Below are 15,593 nucleotides of genomic sequence, written 5' to 3' on the forward strand. Positions count from 1 at the left end.
TGAGAGTTTTATTACGTTAATTGTTGTTAATTAGGTAATTACGTTGTTTGTCCGTGATGGACTCTTAAACTACTGAACCGATTGCAAATTCGATTTGCACATTGTGTGCAATTTGATCCAACTTGAAAGATAGGATAGCTTACATCTCAATTTATAGTCGCAATATCATCTCATTCAAGAACCTTAGCTACAGCAACGTGTGACCGGGTCTGCTAGTATACATTATATATACTCAACTGTCAGTTGTATATACCAGGCGAATTGCTATCATATAATAACAATTATATGATAGCAATTCCTATATATATATTTATTTATGAACGTAAGATTCGTACGTAACTTTTGACGACGACCTCGGTGTTCTAGCGGTTTAGCACACCGCCTTACTTCCGATGGTCGCAAGTTGGATTCCTCGCACGGCACAAACATTTATATTCATGAGATTGTCTGTATCGGTCTGGTTGTTTTCTATGTATGTATGTACCTATGTACGAAAAAAATATATATGTATGTATTTGTATCAGTTATCAACTATCCATGACACGAGCTTTAGCTAGCTTAATTTGAGTCTAAATGACGCTGAGATTATTATTAAAAAAACTCTTACTAATCCATAAATTATACGACGTTTCTATTTTCATACCTAAGCAGCTTAAATTCATTATTCTAAATGCGTAGCAATCCTACAGAACGTAGTATTAAAAATAATTTCAAAATCGTATAAGTATGTCATTTGGATATAAGGTTAATTATATAAGCCTGTAGACCACTCACGATTCAACCGGTCCTTGAGTCATGTGTGGACAATTGTCAATCTACGCGAGAGCAACGCAGACGTGCTAACGCGACGAACGCTGCGGCGCAACTGGCGTTCATCGTTCTCGGTATATTGGACGACGCTACCCCCGCCCCTCACCCCGTCCGCGCCGCCGCATAGAGATGTGCAAGTTGGCGTATTGGCGCCCAACGTGGGACAATAGTGGTTACAAATATTGGAATAACTACAAACTAGTTCTTAATAAAATAGTTAGCTCTGTCTGTGATATTATGTATATATTAGTCAAGAATAAAAATAAAATTAGCCAAAATATTAATAAAACTGTATATGATTCTCGAACTGGTCTGTATTGCATTCGCTGAACTAAAAGTTCTTGTGCGTAATTTCTAGATATTTGTCGTCGATACATTTTATGAATATTTTGTACAGGCAACGACTGTAGTAAAATTATGTATGTATCAGTCTTAAAGCTGAAACTAAGTAGGTTGGCATATGGTGGGGATCAGTGTTATCCTATATATAATTATAATATTCTCAGATTTTTCTAATGAATACTACTCCACTAAAACACTAAATAAAGTTTTATAAATAATAAAGAGGACTTAACTAAAACTATACAATATAAAAATGTATTTTAATATTTAAAACAGTTATAATACAAAAATATACTTAGGTACAATAAATAAGTATCATTTATCACATTCGTTATACATTAACACTTTTAAAAGTCACTTTTGTAAACACAAAAACATTCAGTCAAATTATATTTTTTGGAATAAATTATTTGGTATTAATTTGTCATCACCAATAATACATTATTAAAGAAAATAGAAATAAAAATATAACTAGGAAGAATATAACTAGTAGATTATATATTTGCAGTCAATAGAATATACTGAATGGTTGAAGTAAAGATTAATAATAAAAAAATCAGTAGAGCATATAACTAAAAAAAAATTAAAGCAACATGTTTTGTCATTACAGCCTTACAATAATATAAAATTTGAACATAAATTTGTACGTCCTTTAAAAATGCATACCATTGTACTTTTTTAAGGAATGTTCAAAGTTTTTCGACATTCACGTCTTTGATGTATTTATTAATAGATTAATACTTGCTTTTATATTATATTTGTAATTAAATAAAGATTACTATTTATTATAAAAAAAAAATATAAAGTCCTTAAATTACAAAATTTGTAAAAAAAAATCACACGCATTAGTAAAAAATAAAATAAAAAATCTTATGGACTCTGCACACATTTTTTCTATCAAAGTAGAAAATCCAAACAAATTAGAACTCTAAATATACGTAGACAAATGTTTAAAATTAATAAATATTGTATATTCGTATACATCTGTACAATAATTATTATGCATAACTGTGTAACTAATAACTAGCCGAGCTATCGTCAGACCAATTCGAACTGAAACAAAAACAATAAAATTAATTAAACAAACAAAATAAAATAAATAATGATGATGAAACTTAAAACATAACACATTTATGAAAAGTAATAAAATAATAATAAATGAAATAAACTTAGAAAGTAAAATACAATTAAAAAAAAATCTTTACAGGTACACTCATTCAGTCTCTTTAGATTTTATCACTATACAATACAGCCCATCTGATGGTAAATATGTACCGTAGTCTACGGACTCCTGAAACACCAGGGGTGTTACGTGCGCGTTGTCGACCCTTAAGAAACCTTAATATAAAGGTTTAATTACCTTAATATAGAGATAGATAGATATATCTATCTCTATGTTACGGTTTCTTAAGGGTCGGTCTTGAGAAACCACATGCTGTAGTCCCGGGAGAAAACCTCGGCAGGTAGTTCATTCCACGATCTAATAGTACGCCATTTCCACAATCTCTTTCCGATATTAGGTCAATCGTAAAAATACGATAACACCGTTAAAATCTCATTAATTTGCCAGTTTATCTGTTTTACGATAAAACTAAAGACTTTATTAACCTTGTATAAGCTGTTAGCTGTTAGAATATTGCAGAGTCTTAATTGTCAATGGAGAATTTACTCACACGAGATTTTATTTTTATCAACGAATTTACTTAGATTGGAAGAACTGATTGCATAATAAATAAATAAAAAAAGGTATTTTGTCTTTGATATTACGGTTATTAGACATTTTCAGATACTAAGTTTTATTTTTTATTTTGCTAAGTTTATCTATAATTTTGAATACGCATCCTATTTAAAGTTTAAAGTTCAGGTCGAAGGTAAGGCTAAAACTACTATGTTAGTGATTGGAGATGCAGAAATAATAAATAACTCTGTTGTGATGGGGTTCTTTTTTGTTGAGATGGTGAATTTACTAATAAATAATATATACGTTTACAGCAAAATATGTATTGTCTCTTTTTATAATATATTTACACAGATGTCAATCTATATTTTGTATTTTGACAACTAAGCTATTATAAAATCGTAATCGGTGAGGAGGCCGTATATACTCGTAACATCCTCCCACAGACATGAAGTGCTCTTCAGGTAGCCTACAGTAAATGAGCTTTGAATACATTAGAGTTTATCTTATTTTGCCCACTCTCTCTATCCCGTCCCACCAGGGGTACCATCTTTCCCACCAAGCGTACCACGTTTCCACCCAACCTCCCCTCCGCCAAGTAGGGTCCGGTGGCTTAAATTTCCAGCTGATATGCTTGTCTTGAACTAGACGAAATAGAATTACACTGCTCCATGGCAATATTATTAAACATCTCATATATCTATTTTCTTCTTGGCTTAGAATTAGTTTAGTTTTCATTCTTATCATACCCTTTTCATCTGTAAAAATAGTCTTGTTTTTCAATTTCTTAAACTCGTCATTCACTTGAAAATATTTTCTTTGTATAATCATTACTAATTTATTTTCCACTTCTTCATAATCATAGTACGTCAAAATTGTATCTAGTTTTTGTTCTTCCTTCTTTTGTTTATAGTCGTAACTAGTCTTTTCATACATCAAAGAATGTTTCCTTACGTCTTTTTCTATCTTTTTATCTCCCTCGTATTTCTTACTCATACCCGATGAAATATATTCCATTGTCGGTTCATTTACTTCTTTCATATAATCTATAAACCCTGACATGGCTAACTCGACTCTTTCAACTCTTTCTTTATTTATCGAGTCTCTACTGACACTCACATCGTGTGAATTCTTTAGAATTCTCGTACATTTATAATTATTCACACTCTGTTCATTGTCATCTCTACTTGAAGTTCTTGGACTTATATCCTGTCTCTCAGGTGATACGACTGGTAACTGAGAGGCAGGTTGATGTTTATTCTGCTGTTGTATTAGTTCTTGGTACATATTATCTAGGGTAATCCATTTAATCAAAAATTCATCGGCCGTTTCACAATCTGCGTAAAATTCATCTTCATTTGTTTCGTCGTCATTCACCCATTCATTGTAAATATCTTTATCTATTTTAAATAATTCATCTGCTTTACCTTTAAATATTGAATGACACACCTTTATTTCCGCAGTATTTAGTATGGGTTCCATTAATAATTCTGATAACTGGTTCCCAGTCTTTGTGAATAGTCGGCGTAAATTAGTTCTTGATTTTTTTAATCTCAACATTTTAGTACGAAGTCACGGTCGCCAGATGTTGTGATGGGGTTCTTTTTTGTTGAGATGGTGAATTTACTAATAAATAATATATACGTTTACAGCAGAATATGTATTGTCTCTTTTTATAATATATTTACACAGATGTCAATCTATATTTTGTATTTTGACAACTAAGCTATTATAAAATCGTAATCGGTGAGGAGGCCGTATATACTCGTAACAAACTCTGTTCTTAATCGACAGGCAACTAAACACTGATCGAAACTTGGAATGAAAATAAAAAAGATTTGTATATGTATTTTGTTTGTAATGTTTTCAAATAAAACTTGTAATTCTTTTATTCTTTGAACTATAGAAAGATACATTATCAATGACTGAAATCACTTTATTTAATAAAAATAGATAATTCTGCATTATGGAGGGATGTTCCTTGCGACTCAACATAATAATCAGTTTAAAAAATCTTTCTTTTATACAAAGCTATTTCGTCAGCGAGTAACACAGGCGTATACAATGATAACCGTGGAGACGTCAACAACACTAACCTGACCTGACATACGCGGGTCCTGGGGGCCCCGCATAGACTGTACTTCACGTGAACTATAAAAAAAATCCAAGCTTACCTGAGTTTAGTAGTCTTCCTGTAGGGTCTGGCGTTTCTATACACGTGGCCACCTTGTGAGACCAGCGTGCCGCGGGAGCTGGCCGGACTGATGGCGGTGTGCAGGGATTGGGGGGAGCCGGTGGAGCCTGATCTTCGTCGGCAGAACTCCTGCTCTTCGTTTGTCGGCGTCTTATCTCCTGCAGGAAAAGCATTTGTACTAATACATATACATGAATGTATGTATGTATGTATTGTTCTTCTTCCACTCATATCTCAGAAATATATTCAGTTGAGTTTCTTGGTAGTTCTTCTCAATTGAACCTGTATACTGAACTGTACGATAGGGGAAAAAGTATTAATATAAAAAACTTGACGTTCATAAGCTCCTGAAATGTCGTACATGATAAATATTTATTTTATTTTATTTGGCGTTAACAACTGAGGCTGCACTATGCCCGGGGTACGGAGCATATGGCCGAGGCCCGCAATCACCGCTGTAAGGGCCTCCGGATGACCAGAAGCCTATAGAAGTTTCAGTTCAAAATATCAGACTTTGACTTTAGGTGACATGTGATGACAACGGGTATAACATAAGTGAGTGGTGTGGTCACCGTCGAGGCTGCCGATGGGCGTGAGGCGGGCGAGGTCTGGACTGCTGCCCCACGGACTGAGCGCGCCCAGCGGACTCGACAGCCCCGCCGTCACCAGCGTGTCGTCTTCGTCCTCCCCATCGCACTCGTCCCCTGACTCTGTCGTCACAACCGACAACAATTATTTTTTAGCAAACAAGCATACGGCCCATCTGATGGTAAACGGTTACCATTGCCTATAGTATAAAATATATGAATCTTCTTGAAATTCCCCTTGTGTTCCGGGTGGTCATTTGCAGTTATCACTTAGCAACGGTGAGCCGTAAATTCGTTTGTTACTTATACTAAAAAAAATGTCCTCTCAATTGAATTGTTTTTTTTTCTTATTACACCGTGATTAAATCAATTTGAAATCAGCTTAGGCTCTTTGTCTTTCATATAAGAAGAAATATAACTAAAAAAAATCAAACACAGCGTAGAGTAGGATTTTTTTGTACAAATGTTAGCATTTTTCACCGGTTCAATATACTTATTTATAGTTATCTGTCTCATGCTATACTCAGTTGTTTTTTAACACACTCAGTTGTTTTTTTAAGAACAACACAGAAGTTTCTTGCTTATTCTTCTTGTGATGAATAAGCGGTAGAATAAAAAAAACTTGACTATACAAAAATGCTTATATTAAGTTTATTTGAATAAAGATTATTTCTATTTTATTCTATAACCTTACTCATTGCATTGATATATTGATTGAGGTAAATATTTACCGCTAAATACATCAAAGAAATTTTCTTTCGAATCATTTTGGGAGGACGTCGCCTTCTTTTTTCTTTTACTCTGTAACAAAATTTTACCTTTTAATCTTTTAATGATTGGCTATCAATCTTATCAGATGTGAGTTAAATGAAAATATTTATATGTGATTGTTTTTGACTGAATTAAAATAGGTTAGTATAAGGAACAATTCACTTGTTCCACTAACAAGGCGTATTTAATTCATACAATTTTGTTCGTTAGTTAATTAACCATAGTTAAACTAAGTTAACCTTAGTGAGCTCCTCGGCGACGGACATCTCGAGGGCATGGTGCGTTCGAGCGAGCGCTGCCAGGGCTTCTTCCAACACGCGGTTGCGTTCAATCTGTAACAATATCCATGTTTATTTATTTACCTGTATATTTTTATGTAATTGGAATATCAAATAAGCTGATGGTCGACTGGATGGTAAATATAGCATAGCATACCATGAACAGCACTACGAATATTATATAACGCCAGCGATACCACTTTTGCGTTGCAAGTTTGGATGACTAAATTGGATAGCTTCTTAACTTGTAATTACATTGCTTTAACTTACCCTTCAACCAAAATGCTAAAATACAGAGGACGAAGACAGAGACAGAGGTACCTGCGTAGACGACTCTCTATCTGGATTGAACTTTTCCATTCTAATTGGAAATATACTCCAACCAATATAAACAGTCATCTTTGTGGTATGGTATAACTAGTGATCATTAGAAACCTCCCTGCTCAGTCTGGCGGAGTCTGCGAAGATGGCTACATGTCGGAACCTGTAGGTGCGGTGTACAGACCGCCCTGCTGACTCTGGAGGAGTCTGCAAAGATGGCTACATGTCGGAACCTGTAGGTGCGGTGTACAGACCTCCCTGCTGAGTCTGGTGGAGTCTGCGGAGACGGCTACATGTCGGAACCTGTAGGTGCGGTATACAGACCGCCCTGCTCAGTCTGGCGGAGTCTGCGGAGATGGCTACATGTCGGAACCTGTAGGTGCGGTGTACAGACCGCCCTGATCAGTCTGGCGGAGTCTGCGAAGATGGCTACATGTCGGGACCTGCAGGTGCAGTGTACAGACCTCCCTGCTGAGTCTGGTGGAGTCTGCGGAGACGGCTACATGTCGGAACCTGTAGGTGCGGTGTACAGACATGTTGGGACCTGCAGGTGTGGTATACAGACCTCTCTGCTCAGTGTGGTGGAGTCTGCGGAGATAGCTACATGTCGAGACCTGCAGGAGCAGTGTACAGACCTCTCTGCTGAGTCTGGTGGAGTCTGCGGAGACAGCTACATGTCGGAACCTGTAGGTGCGGTGTACAGACCTCCCTGCTCAGTCTGGCGGAGTCTGCGGAGATAACTACATGTCGGGACCTGCAGGTGCGGTGTACAGACCTCCCTGCTCAGTGTGGTGGAGTCTGCGGAGATAGCGTATCTGCACACCTCTCTCCTGCTCAGTGTGGTGGAGTCTGCAGAGATAGCTACATGATCTGCGGACAGGCCTCCCTGCTCAGTGTGGTGGAGTCTGCAGAGATAGCTACAGATCTGCACCTCCCTGCTCAGTGTGGTGGAGTCTGCAGAGATAGCTACATGTCGGGATCTGCAGGTGCGGTATACAGGCCTCCCTGCTCAGTGTGGTGGAGTCTGCGGAGATAGCTACATGTCGGGATCTGCAGGTGCGGTATACAGGCCTCCCTGCTCAGTGTGGTGGAGTCTGCAGAGATAGCTACATGTCGGGATCTGCAGGTGCGGTATACAGACCTCCCTGCTCAGTGTGGTGGAGTCTGCGGACATAGCTACATGTCGGGATCTGCAGGTGCGGTATACAGACCTCCCTGCTCAGTGTGGTGGAGTCTGCGGACATAGCTACATGTCGGGATCTGCAGGTGCGGTATACAGACCTCCCTGCTCAGTGTGGTGGAGTCTGCAGAGATAGCTACATGTCGGGATCTGCAGGTGCGGTATACAGGCCTCCCTGCTCAGTGTGGTGGAGTCTGCAGAGATAGCTACATGTCGGGATCTGCAGGTGCGGTATACAGACCTCTCTGCTGAGTCTGGCAGAGTCAGCGTCGCGTGCCTGCGCCACGAGCGCGGCGCAGTGCCTCAGTGCTGACAGTGCTTCCGCGCCCGACCCGCACGCGTGCTGGAACCGCTGCAACCGACACGTTTCTTTATATACACATAGGCACACACCCTTCCAATTGATTCCTCGTCAAATTCAAACGGGGATCGAAATTCGACATACTGAACTGAGGTTCAAACCCCTAGCCGTGCCTTTAGACTAAAGTCGTTTCAGTCAGGAATAAGTTGACCTTCAACCGCTCTATAAGTCCTTCTGCGAATTTGGGGTGCCATCTGCACTCGGCTGCTATCGTTTAGTAAAGTTGTAAAGACCTATTGTGTTGCCCTCGGCAGGTTAGTTCGAAAATAAAATTGAGTATCTAGTAAGAAATATGAAGTCTAAATGTGTGAAATAAGGAGAATGCCCTTATAGTGGAGAAACTCTTTACTGAAATGGTTAAAGGCTCTCTCTCCCCGAACCAAGACCGGCAATACCAGCAATTCCAAGACAGCTTTGCAATTACAGTACGTACCATGTACGCGGAGTGGTGCAGAGAATTGCCAACATTAACACTCTTGTCCAGAGCGGCGACAATGGCGGAGCACTCGCGTAACTGTGTGTCCAATAATGCTAAGCTATTTGTAGCCGCTGTTAAAGCATCTTGCATTGATCCTACAAATAATTTTATATAATTATTAGATGACCCAGTTATACGATAAACCTACCTATCTTTATATATATCATTTTCAGTATGTGTTTTGTCATCTTGTTCTACCCCATTTTATGACGTTCTGCCCATTTTATTTTATTCTTTTATTATCATCAGTTCAGCCTTTGTCTATCTACTGTTGGATATAGGCCTTCTACCTTCCAATACCATCTCCACCGACTACCTTCGCGATCTTCCAGGTATCTCTTTTTGGTAATAAATGGTACCACCATCTACCAGGAACAATTTAGTCCATATTCTTCAAAAATGAAATGTTTAAATTGAACTTTAAAACGTCTAGATATTGTTTTTCTAAATTGTTTCAAACTAGCAGCACTATCCTATACCTACCTAAAGGCTTGCATTCATCTTCGAGGTCTTCGGTGGCTTCTCTCGCAGTGTCAGGCGATGCCCCCGCCCACAGATAATGTCCCGAGTATTCTATATGCTCGTTGAATGCCGTTATCCACGACTGAAATACAATATTAAAAACATATTCTTTGTTAATCAAATGAATAGTAATTTTAATTAAAATACTGCTGAATAACTAAATCGAGACCAAATCGTCTCGGATGGCAAGTGTAGGAACCTGGTGGTGCAGTCATTTACCTGGCTCGTGTGTATAGCGTGGCCAGCAGGCGGCATGGGCGCAGGGGGCGCTGGCAGCGTGGCCAGCAGGCGGCACACTCACCTGGCGGGCGGCGGCGGGCGCGGGGGGCGCGGGCAGCGTGGCCAGCAGGCGGCACACTCACCTGGCGGGCGGCGGCGGGCGCGGGGGCGCGGGCAGCGTGGCCAGCAGGCGGCACACTCACCTGGCGGGCGGCGGCGGGCGCGGGCAGCGTGGCCAGCAGGCGGCACACTCACCTGGCGGGCGGCGGCGGGCGCGGGCAGCGTGGCCAGCAGGCGGCACACTCACCTGGCGGGCGGCGGCGGGCGCGGGCAGCGTGGCCAGCAGGCGGCACACTCACCTGGCGGGCGGCGGCGGGCGCGGCGGGCGCGGGCAGCGTGGCCAGCAGGCGGCACACTCACCTGGCGGGCGGCGGCGGGCGCGGCGGGCGCGGGCAGCGTGGCCAGCAGGCGGCACACTCACCTGGCGGGCGGCGGCGGGCGCGGGCAGCGTGGCCAGCAGGCGGCACACTCACCTGGCGGGCGGCGGCGGGCGCGGGCAGCGTGGCCAGCAGGCGGCACACTCACCTGGCGGGCGGCGGCGGGCGCGGGGGCGCGGGCAGCGTGGCCAGCAGGCGGCACACTCACCTGGCGGGCGGCGGCGGGCGCGGGCAGCGTGGCCAGCAGGCGGCACACTCACCTGGCGGGCGGCGGCGGGCGCGGGCAGCGTGGCCAGCAGGCGGCACACTCACCTGGCGGGCGGCGGCGGGCGCGGGGGGCGCGGGCAGCGTGGCCAGCAGGCGGCACACTCACCTGGCGGGCGGCGGCGGGCGCGGGCAGCGTGGCCAGCAGGCGGCACACTCACCTGGCGGGCGGCGGCGGGCGCGGGGGGCGCGGGCAGCGTGGCCAGCAGGCGGCACACTCACCTGGCGGGCGGCGGCGGGCGCGGGGGCGCGGGCGCGGCCAGCAGGCGGCACACTCACCTGGCGGGCGGCGGCGGGCGCGGGCAGCGTGGCCAGCAGGCGGCACACTCACCTGGCGGGCGGCGGCGGGCGCGGGCCGCGTGGCCAGCAGGCGGCACACTCACCTGGCGGGCGGCGGCGGGCGCGGGCAGCGTGGCCAGCAGGCGGCACACTCACCTGGCGGGCGGCGGCGGGCGCGGGGGGCGCGGGCAGCGTGGCCAGCAGGCGGCACACTCACCTGGCGGGCGGCGGCGGGCGCGGGGGGCGCGGGCAGCGTGGCCAGCAGGCGGCACACTCACCTGGCGGGCGGCGGCGGGCGCGGGGGCGCGGGCAGCGTGGCCAGCAGGCGGCACACTCACCTGGCGGGCGGCGGCGGGCGCGGCGGGCGCGGGCAGCGTGGCCAGCAGGCGGCACACTCACCTGGCGGGCGGCGGCGGGCGCGGGCGCGCGGGCAGCGTGGCCAGCAGGCGGCACACTCACCTGGCGGGCGGCGGCGGGCGCGGGCCCGCGGGCAGCGTGGCCAGCAGGCGGCACACTCACCTGGCGGGCGGCGGCGGGCGCGGCGGGCGCGGGCAGCGTGGCCAGCAGGCGGCACACTCACCTGGCGGGCGGCGGCGGGCGCGGGGGGCGCGGGCAGCGTGGCCAGCAGGCGGCACACTCACCTGGCGGGCGGCGGCGGGCGCGGGGGGCGCGGGCAGCGTGGCCAGCAGGCGGCACACTCACCTGGCGGGCGGCGGCGGGCGCGGCGGGCGCGGGCAGCGTGGCCAGCAGGCGGCACACTCACCTGGCGGGCGGCGGCGGGCGCGGCGGGCGCGGGCAGCGTGGCCAGCAGGCGGCACACTCACCTGGCGGGCGGCGGCGGGCGCGGCGGGCGCGGGCAGCGTGGCCAGCAGGCGGCACACTCACCTGGCGGGCGGCGGCGGGCGCGGGGGGCGCGGGCAGCGTGGCCAGCAGGCGGCACACTCACCTGGCGGGCGGCGGCGGGCGCGGGGGACGCGGGCAGCGCGAGGCGGTGCGTGTCTCCGTCGCTGAGCCGCAGCAGTAGCAGCGCGCGCTCAGCTGCGGGCGCGTGCAGCGTGGCCCCGTCGAGGTAGCAGCGCGCGCGCCACCGCCCGTCCGCACGCGCCGCCTCCGCTCGCGACGCGTAGTACAGCAGTACGCCGCGCTGCAGCACCGCCTGCCACACCATATTCACTGCCTAATTTTTAACTAACGATCCGCTACGACTACGCCAGGTGAAGTGACTGCTCATAAATTTGTCAGTTTTATTTAACTGTCTAAAATATTTAATGCGATCACTCTCTATTGCTGATCGCGCGTGATTCTTTCACGCGCCATTTCACTAGCGATCGATCGTGTCGTGTAAAGGATCTCGCATAGCCGTCTTTGAATCTGCGGCTATGACTAATGTTATAGATATCCGAAAGCTGCCAACCCAGCGTGGTTATCATACCTATTTAGTTCAGTTTTTGTAAGTAAACAAATGACCAAAAGAAATTATATAGCTCACCCATACTGGTCTCCAGCCCAAGAACCTGGACTTCTTCAGCAGTGGCCCTTCGAACCTGGTCGCTGTTCTCTTCAACCGCTGCACTGGCCTCACGCTCAACACTTCCCGCATGTCATTATCTTTGGCCAGATCTATGGCCAGTTGACCTTATCCAAGATAATATAGCTTTTAAACATTTTTATTAAGTAAAATCCACAATTTATATTATGTTGCTATCGCTCTTAATTCGTTACTCAACCAGTTGGTTGTATATTTAATATTTTCTCTATTTAAGTATTTAATTGAATTCTTAAATAGAGAAAATATAAATCTTCAATTTAAAACTGTAAAGAAACTTACGTATTGCTCTTTTAAATAATTCAGTTAAATTATTTAAAAGAGCAACACGCAAGTTTCTTCTTCATTATTCTTGTGCTGAGATAGCTTTCCAAATGAGCAGTAGATTGAAAAAAAAATGTGATAAATATTCAAAAGTGCATCAATGTAAGTTTATTTGAATATATGATTTTCTATTCTTTTCATACACTTGCACTAACCACTATTATTTCTGAGCGTTGTATCAACGCCGTTCTGTAGCAGGAGAACTGCGAGCCTCGCGTGACCTCTGTATGCCGCGCAGTGGAGACATGTATTCCCTTGAGCATCCGCACAGTTGATATTCGGGGGATATGGACTGCTCAGCTGGAAAAAATGTATGTTTAGATTTATACATTGTAAAACATTATATGGGACACAGTAACCTAGATACATCAAAATAATAATTGCATTTAATAATGTCTAGTAAGACAAATTCAATACTGTCTTACTAGACATTATATTTTCCTATTGTTATTTAGTATATAAGATCATTATTTCTATGTACCATATTGTCTAAACTGTGTCTCTCCATATATTTTCCTACAAAGTTGTATTGTTATTTAGACCCTATAGTTTGATGATAAGTCTATTTACACTATATTTTTATTCATATAAACATTCAACTTAAAGAAAAAAATATTTTCCACTTTCATCTGCTTACCAATTCTTGTATATCATCAATCTTGCCTTCTTTTGCAGCTGTGAGTAATCTCCTTTCCCTCTCTTGCCTTTCCACCCTCTGTGCTGCCTCGAGCAATCTCTGCACATCTCTTGTCTTGCACACATCACAAGCAGTTCTGCCCTCTCCATTCATAATATTCACATCAGCTTTGTGCTTGAGTAGGAGAATCACCAGCTCCTGTAGAAATAGGTTTTAATTGCAAATTATTTGTGGAAAATTATAAAGAACTATACCAGTAATTGTTGTATACCCTTCTATCAGTATGTATAATACTAAATTTATTATATTGAATATCTTTAGTTGCACCAATATAAAAATAAACTATATGAAATGCTGAAATAACTCTCTTATTATTGACATCATTATAATGTTAGTACTGTACTTATAGTTTTTTTTATTGTTATTAGTATATATTATCACATTTTTATTTCAATTTTAAAATTTGTAGTTAGTATTTTACTCCACTAGGCTCACTCTATGTTATTATCTAAAAAAGTTCTGCACTCAATGTCTATTGTAAAAACACATTTTTCTCTACTGTAGGGTGCTAAAACTCTTCTGCTAAATATGCAATTTTTTACTAAAGTAAGTAACTCTATATTATATTCAAATTATTGTTTGTTATTACTATAGTTAGTTATTATTATTGTTTTATTTAAACAGCTGACTCTTTCACTTATCTACAATAGTTGTTATGTAAATGTGCTTAAATTATATTTATATTTATTAAAATAACCATTATTTATATTGAATAGGTACTTAACCTCATTTCCAATAAAGGATGCCTTATGCAGTGGAGTATCACCAGTTTCATTGACTTCATCCACATTGGCTCCAGCTTCCAATAAAGCTTCTACAACATCTACATGTCCAAAATATGTTGCTAGGTGTAGTGGTGTCCATCCCAAGTTACTCTTACTTTTACCTAAAAGCATACAATTGTTTTCTTCTTATGGCTTCGGAATACAATTGTTTTAAGCAACTTAAATGGTAGGAACCATGACCTATCAATTCTAATATTAGAAATGTTAAAGTATGTATAGTTGTCTAGTTGTCTGTTTGTTAATTATTCATGTGACTAACTTTGATAACAGAAATCATGATAATAAAAGCAGATCATGGGTAATAGCTAGTAAAATATGAACAGCATCCTGGACATCAAAAAGTATAACTCATATACTCTTAATGCATTTTTTTAATGATTCCAATGGACTGGTGCACCTATCTGCATCTGTCTAAGCTGACAGAGCACCAATGAAGTATGGTAGCATCAACATGAAGTCACTTCATTTTAACTATTGTGGTGTCATTTGATTACAATGGTTTCCAGGGTTTCCACAATGGTTACAATGGTTTCCTGTTGGAGGTGGATCGGACATGGTATATCACCAGCAATTAGGCTATCTTCATTATTAACCATACTCCACCCCTATCCCTTAATGCATTGCCATTCCTATGACTAAGTTGCTATGCTACCACTCACTCATCAGACCAGTACACCGTTTATAAAAGGAAAAATGATGGCTTAAAATTAAAACGTAATTTATATAAACCACAATTCATATTTAGATGCATAACAACGCCCTTCTATTTATAGACTTTAAATTTACTTCGTTTTATCTTAGGTCACAAGTTTTTACACCATCCAAGATTATATAAAATTTGTAAAATACTAATTTAGACATACTCGTCGCAAGTTTATTCCCTACAGCCTAGGGGTTTTTAAAATATTCAGTATTTCGGTTATAAAAAGCAACGCCTTTTCGTGCAAAACATGAAAATACATTCTTACCTTTGCAATTGATATTTAAAGTTAGCTTTCCGTCCGATGATGCTTGTAATAAGGCTTTCACAACCGATAGCTCTCCGTGTCTCGCTGAATACAGCAGAGATTCCTGAGCTTCCATACCAGGAAGATCTTCTTGAGACATTTTAGAAGCAATATTTATATGTGCATTTAACACAAACTCACAACACGCGTAATACGGTCTTGCTCCAAAACCTTTCAAATGTATATTTTAACTTGAAATTTTACGAACTATTTTCCTCCTTGATCTATATGCATTGTTTATTTATTTTTTTAGTATACAATATTATCACTTCCATAATATTTATTTATCACCACAGACTACTTAGATTAGAGAACTACGTTCTTATCACTGGCTATAACATCAGTCAACTGTCATTTTTTCTTCATTCACAAAATATATTGCACATTAGTCAAGTGCTGATTCAAAACAGAAGTAATTATATAATCATATTTATCATCTAAGCTCTATTCATGATAAGATAAAAGACAGAAATAAGTAACCAAATAAAAGTTCAAAAATTGGTTTTAACCTGT

General features: G+C 42.9%; 1 protein-coding gene across 1 annotated transcript; it reads right to left on the bottom strand.

The window, feature by feature from the left end:
- Positions 1-1,640: 1,640 nt before the first annotated feature.
- On the bottom strand, positions 1,641-15,388 carry LOC131846068 (oxysterol-binding protein-related protein 1-like). Its single transcript, XM_059195288.1, has 14 exons — positions 15,042-15,388; positions 14,014-14,174; positions 13,229-13,426; positions 12,747-12,891; positions 12,211-12,356; positions 11,668-11,877; positions 9,484-9,604; positions 8,956-9,095; positions 8,403-8,513; positions 6,622-6,714; positions 6,343-6,412; positions 5,597-5,734; positions 5,005-5,182; positions 1,641-2,205 (listed from the first exon to the last, which is right to left on the bottom strand). Exons 1-14 carry the CDS (start codon positions 15,178-15,180, stop codon positions 2,169-2,171), a joined length of 1,887 nt encoding a protein of 628 aa, XP_059051271.1. The 5' UTR covers positions 15,181-15,388; the 3' UTR covers positions 1,641-2,168.
- Between the last annotated feature and the right edge of the window lie 205 nt (positions 15,389-15,593).

The sequence above is a fragment of the Achroia grisella genome, unplaced genomic scaffold (assembly GCF_030625045.1).
Source record: "Achroia grisella isolate CSIRO2021 unplaced genomic scaffold, CSIRO_AGI_Agris_v1 utg487, whole genome shotgun sequence".
In the NCBI taxonomy this organism is placed as follows: Eukaryota; Metazoa; Arthropoda; class Insecta; order Lepidoptera; family Pyralidae; genus Achroia; species Achroia grisella.